This window comes from Pyrgilauda ruficollis, unplaced genomic scaffold, assembly GCF_017590135.1.
Source record: "Pyrgilauda ruficollis isolate IOZ18807 unplaced genomic scaffold, ASM1759013v1 scaffold98, whole genome shotgun sequence".
Lineage (NCBI taxonomy): Eukaryota > Metazoa > Chordata > Aves > Passeriformes > Passeridae > Pyrgilauda > Pyrgilauda ruficollis.
Window position 1 is genome coordinate 615,892 of NW_024531932.1, and position 6,042 is coordinate 621,933.

A 6,042-nucleotide genomic window follows, 5' to 3' on the forward strand; every position below is an offset into this window, starting at 1 on the left:
CTTCGTCGTCTGCCACCCCCAAGGCTGGAGGGCGTTGTGCCGGGACGGGGTTTTGGCACCGAGGGAGGGCTGAGGAGCAGGGCGGGGGCAGGGGAGTGTGGGAGCGGCTCTGCCAGCTCACAGCACCGCAGTGTGTGCCGCGGCTATTTTTATCCATTTTTATCCACAGGGCCAGCAGCTATATTTATCCAGAATGCCACAGGAGCTGAAAGTCTTCGGGGCAGCTTCCGTGCTGCGGAAGAACACGATCGGGATGCCCTTTATACTGCCCAGCTCCTCCACCCCCTACTCCCCTTCCCCTGGGCCCTCTGCCACCTCCTCAGCCTTTCCCTCTTCATGTCCCACTGTCTCCACCGTGCTGACGCTGAGCTCGTGTCCCTGCCCATGGTGGGAAGGTTGGAACCAGAGGTCTCTGAGGTCTCATCCTACCCAAACATTTCTGGGATTTTGTGTTCTCTCTTGCACAGCCATCTCAGGGCTCCCTTTCCTGCTCCACTCAGAGCAAATACATGTTTTCTGTGTTTTAAGTTGAACATCAGGAGGAATTTCCTTACAGAAAGGGTGATTAGACATTGGAATGGACTGCTCAGAGAGGTGGTGGATTCACCATTCCCGGAGGCGTTTAAGAAGAGACTGAGTGCCTGGTCTGGTTGGCATGGTAATGGTTTGCTCATAGGTTAGATTTGATGATCTCAGAGGTCTTTTCCTAACTGATTCTGTAATTCTGTAATCTTAAATTTTCCTCTCCAAAAGGTTGTTCATTCGGGTGGAGCAGACCATCCCCCAGCCGGCAGCTTTGTGAATTTCAGAGCAGATCTCTCAGTCCGTAAAACCCTCGCCCCCTTCTCGCGGGGGGGCTCAGGGCAGGTGAAGCGCTCAGCGCTCGGGACACGCTGCTCGCCTGGCAGGAGCCATTCCCTGCCCGCGGCTCTCCTGCCCCGCAGCGCCGAGCTCTGCAAGCCCCGGGTGCCGGCCTCAGGGCTCCGCAGGCCCCGGGTGCCGGCCTCAGGGCTCCGCAAGCCTCGGGTGCCGGGCTCAGAGCTCTGCAGGCCCCGGGTGCCGGGCTGAGCGCCCAGGGCCCGGCTCCGCCCGCGGCTCCGCCCGGGGAGGCCGAGCGCGCCCCGGCACGGCCCCCGCGCCGCGCCCGCCGAGCCGCCGCTCGCCATGGGCTCCCGCCTGTCCCTGGACGGCTCCGTGCGGGTCGTGGTGGTCGGGGGCGGCTTCGGAGGGACGGCGGCCGCCAGCCTGCTCAAGTCCTGGGCCGTCCCCTTCGTGCTGGTGGACGTGAGAGATGCTTTCCATCACAACGTGGCCGCGCTCCGGGCCGCCGTGGAGAGCGGTAAGGGCTCGGGCAGCCCCCCTGTGCCACCGGCCTCTGCGGAGGGACGCGGGGAGCGGCAGGGAACGCGGGGCTCGCACTGCCTCCTCCGCCCTGCGATGGTGAAAGACTTGATGTTTTCCATCTGGAAAACGAATACTTGGCACCGGAAGGACCCACAGCCCGTCTGTGGTTAAGCTAATTGCACACCCACTGGGAAAACTGAGCAAAAACTGCTCATACAATCTCTCCTCCCCCCCGCCCCCATTTTATTTTTTATTTCAAGAGTTTAGAAGGTGACTAAGCTAAAAGCAAGAGCAACTGGAAGGGGTGAGTCAGTCGCTTTCTGTACCAGGCCTGGATGATCAAACCCTGTCAGAGAGCTGCTCAGGCCTGTCTGGGCCCGCCCCATTAGTCCCGTCACTGGGGAGTGCAGGGGTAAAGGGAACAAGCATCAAAAGGACAGCAAAAGTTTGGTCTGAGAGGCAGATTACATGAAAAAAGCCTCTGACACCCAGCCAGAAATGTCAGGACCACAGCAACATTAATTGGCAAACCAGTACAGGAGATGTGAGGGGCAGAGACAAAGCAATGTAGCCAAGAGTATCACCTGACCTGACCCAAAGTCCTGAAGCTCCTTGCTGGGCAGAGATAACACCTAGCAAAATTCCAGCCCACAGTCCCAGATGCATGGCATGCTTTTGTCTGAGTAAGAACAGCATGAGGGGAGAAGAGGGGGTGGTTAGCCTCCAGAGAAGGAGAGCTCTCCCATTGTCTCCTCTTCTCACAGGATTTGCCAAGAAGACTTTCATCTCCTACTCGGTCACCTTTGGGGACAGCTTCCGACAAGGCAAGGTCGTGGCCATAGACCCTGGGAGGCAACAAGTCGTGCTCAGTGATGGTGAGGTGGGTGTTGCCATGACCTGGCTGCCTTATGGGATCACCTGCTAGTGCAGGCAGCCAGCCTTCAGCAGGGCGTGTTCCATCCTCCTGAACAGCTTGGCATCCTTCCCTGCATGGCCCCATCCCTTCCAGCCCAGCTAAGTGGCCTTCAGCTGTGCTGGAATGTGGGTGTACAGTAAATACCCAACCCCATCTCCTGCTCAGCTGAGCTTTTATTCTTAGAGCTGGATTTAGAGCTCAACAATTAAACCTGGGGCTCAGATCCTTATTTAACTGCAGGAAGAGCCAAGAGCAGCAGCATCAATTACTCTTTTCAGCCAGAGCATCTCACCTCTGTTCAAGAGAGAGTGAAGGAGAGAAGTTAGTCTCTGGAACCAGCTGTGAGTGTCCAGCATAAATATCAGGTTATTCCCTGTACATTTAGGGTAATTTCTTTAAAGCTCTCAACTCACCTGAATGATGCTTAACTCAGACCTTGAGGAACAGTTATTTGGTGTGACCTGGACCAGGTCTCTTCCTAAAGTCACTTCCTGACAGTGACAATTACTTTCCTGGTTACCAGCAAGGGATGGAGATGAGGGACTGAGTGACCAATACCTAGGAGGCAACCACTGCATTCTAGGCTCTGTTTTTAAGAGGTCTAATATCCCATTCTACCTTTTGCCCTCCCAGGAGCTTCACTACTCCCATCTCATTCTTGCAACAGGCAGTGATGGGCCTTTCCCTGGGAAGTTCAACCAAGTCATTGACATGGAAAGTGCCATCCAGACCTATGAAGACATGGTTAGAGAGGTGAGGAATCAACTCTTAGGAAACGCTGCCTGCCTTTGTACAGCCTCCCTGTCCCAGATACCACTGTGGCTATCTGGAGTCAGCTGTGTAAGAGAAAGGGACACAGGGAGCAGCCAGGACAAGGAGCTCATCATAGCTTCTCTAGCAGAAGGGGAAACCTGAAATGCTCAACAGTATTACAGGGTAGGCAGGAAGAGTGCACAGGGCATTCCTTTGTTGTTGCCTCTTAATGAGCTAAGAGGTTTATTGCTGTTGGGCCTGTGCTGTGTCCCAGAATGTTCCTGGATGGCTGAAGGTGTCTGGCTTCCTGCCCTTTGCAGTTGTCTTGTAACACAAATTTTCTCTTGAAGATTGAGAAATCTCAGCGCATCCTGGTAGTGGGAGGTGGCGCTGCTGGAGTGGAGATGGCTTTGAAATGCTCAACATTTATTTACAGGGTAGGCAGGAAGAGTGCACAGGGCATTCCTTTGTTGTTGCCTCTTAATGAGCTAAGAGGTTTATTGCTGTTGGGCCTGTGCTGTGTCCCAGAATGTTCCTGGATGGCTGAAGGTGTCTGGCTTCCTGCCCTTTGCAGTTGTCTTGTAACACAAATTTTCTCTTGAAGATTGAGAAATCTCAGCGCATCCTGGTAGTGGGAGGTGGCGCTGCTGGAGTGGAGATGGCTGCTGAGATCAAAACGGAGTACCCGGACAAAGAGGTAGGAGAATCTTCATCACAATTAACTGCATCCTGGTTCTGATACTGTTCCATGATGGTGCTGCTGGAGGCACCTGAGATGACTGCACACCTGGTTGCTGAGCCTGTAGCCAGCCACCAGCAAGGACTGTGGCACTAGGTGCCCCTTCCTGGCTTGTTCTTGCGGGAATCAATTAGGGTGGAGGGAGGCCAGCTGTAGCTGCTCCCACATTGCACACAGTGAGTCCTGTGCTGTTCCTGTGTCCCCATTTGCTGTTTTGTCCCCAACAGGTCATCCTCATTCACTCAAAAACTGCACTGGCTGATGTGGAGCTGCTGCCCAGTGTCCGTCAGGTGGTGAAAGAGATTCTCCTCAGGAAAGGAGTCCGGCTGCTGTTAGGTATGTCCTTAACGATGCCTCTGAACACCTACAAGCTGCTCTTCCGTTAGCCAAAGCATCTCCTGATGTCCTCTTTCTGACTTTTTTGGTTACATATGGCTCCCCTGAATTCCTCTTCCTCTGGGTTAGCTGGAAACCACAGCCTAGCAAAGGTTTGTGACCCAGGGCTCTCTGTTGCAACAGGTGAAAAGGTCAGCGACATAGAAAGCCTCAGGCCAAACCAGTTCCAGAAAGACATGGTAGTGAGGACAGAGAAGGGCAGCGAGGTGGTTGTTGACATGGTGGTGCTGTGCACAGGGATAAAGATTAACTCTTCTGCATATGCTGCTGCATTTGGTAAGTGAAAAAAAACCAAACCACGGGGTGGGGAGAAGCAGCAGTTCTCCAGTGTGTGGTTCCTGAGGGGTGTGAGGTGGGGAATGGACTGTGCACAACCTGTGGGGGTGATTCATCCTTGAAATATCAAAGATGATGCATTGCACGAGACTGCAGTGATTAACTACAGCAAGGCAAAAAGCAGCTCTTCCCTGACACATAAAAAAGAGGGTGAAAAACAACCCCTCACTTTGTGTCAATTACATCTGCAGCATTTTGGGGTCTCAGGCCACAACAAGCAACACAAAGCTGCTTCTAAGAACCTGCTGTTTGGCAAAACAGGTGACAAAATGGCAAGTAATGGTGCTTTGAAAGTTAACAAGCACCTCCAGCTGGAAGGCTATGAGAACATCTATGCCATTGGGGACTGTGCAGATCTCAAAGAGCCCAAGATGGCCTACCATGCTGGGCTGCACGCCGACATCGTGGTGACAAATATCATCAACAGCCTGACACAGAAACCTCTCAAAACATACGAGCCAGGTAAGGTCAGCTCCTAGCATAGCACCTGGCCTTAGGTGTTGGGCTGCTTTTCTGCAAGGAACAGCTGTCTTAACTCATGAGACTCTGAACTCACTGTGAAGGAACTCAAAATTGGGGTAATGTCAACTTGTTGCTCAGCTTCATATTAGTCCTTGCCAAAGACACAGTGTAGGTATTAATTACCTGTCTCAGTCTACCATACAACGTGTTCTTTCTTCACTAATACATTGATAAATCTTCTGGTGGGAGTCTGCTATTCATGAAACTTAGTTTCTTTTCTTAAAATTGCTCACTGCCCAATTAAATCTCGGGAGTAAGATGGCTTCCCTTTTCCTTCTTTCTCCCCTTCAACTACAACAAACACAAACTGAACAATCTGGTCTCAAAAATCTAGCTGGGTAATGGGTCTTCTTCTTCATGTGCACTGATGTAAACTTACCAGAACTATGCTGAATGCTGTTCCACGTGGATACAGGGGAGCTGGACAACAGCTGCTTCACTTACACCTCTACATCTTCTTTGCAGGGTCACTAACATTCCTGCTTTCCATGGGCAGGAATGATGGTGTGGGCCAGGTGAATGGTTACTATGTGGGACGTCTCCTGGTGACCATTGCCAAGAGCAGGGATCTGTTTGTCTCCAAGAGCTGGAAGACGATGGGGCAGACAATGCCCTCTTGAGAGGGCACCAGGAACAATCCAGCAAGGGGTACAGCAGCTGGGACAGGGTGAGAGTGCACTTCTATTGCTTGGACTGACTCATACTGTCCTCTGCAGCACCTCCTCAAGCCACCTGTCACTGTGACACATAAAAGGGGTGCCTGCCTTGCTGTGAAGGGGAAGGAGGCACTTCCCAAATGAGCTGCACAGAAGTTCCCATGATAAAAACCAGGGAAGAAATGTTTCTTTTACTCCCCTCGCTGAGAGAGCTCTGGGCAACAAGCTTGGCTTACCTTGATTTGTAACAATAAACACTGTGCTTTTCAGAATCTCTGTGGTTTGTTTGTTATGTGGATTGGGTTTTTTTTTTTTCCCCTGCTCTATTCTTGCTCTTCTAAGAAGGACCTGCTTCTTACAGATCTGGCATCTGCTCTGCA

At 52.3% G+C, this 6,042-nt stretch overlaps 1 protein-coding gene across 1 annotated transcript; it reads left to right on the forward strand.

Annotated features, from left to right (window-relative positions):
* The first annotated feature begins 1,088 nt into the window (after nt 1-1,088).
* Nucleotides 1,089-5,934, forward strand: AIFM2 (apoptosis inducing factor mitochondria associated 2). Its single transcript, XM_041490066.1, has 8 exons — nt 1,089-1,339; nt 2,109-2,224; nt 2,894-3,013; nt 3,618-3,710; nt 3,980-4,088; nt 4,272-4,424; nt 4,746-4,946; nt 5,472-5,934. The coding sequence occupies exons 1-8, from the start codon at nt 1,165-1,167 to the stop codon at nt 5,624-5,626; spliced, it is 1,122 nt and encodes a 373-aa protein (XP_041346000.1). The 5' UTR covers nt 1,089-1,164; the 3' UTR covers nt 5,627-5,934.
* Nucleotides 5,935-6,042: the final 108 nt, after the last annotated feature.

Bases quoted from the DNA above. Each gene is read 5' to 3' on its own strand.
- AIFM2 (XM_041490066.1), top strand. From the start codon at position 1,165: ATGGGCTCCCGCCTGTCCCTGGACGGCTCCGTGCGGGTCGTGGTGGTC. The intron at 3,711-3,979 runs GTAGGAGAATCT...TGTCCCCAACAG, and splicing joins CGGAGTACCCGGACAAAGAG to GTCATCCTCATTCACTCAAA. The intron at 4,947-5,471 runs GTAAGGTCAGCT...TCTTCTTTGCAG, and splicing joins TCTCAAAACATACGAGCCAG to GGTCACTAACATTCCTGCTT.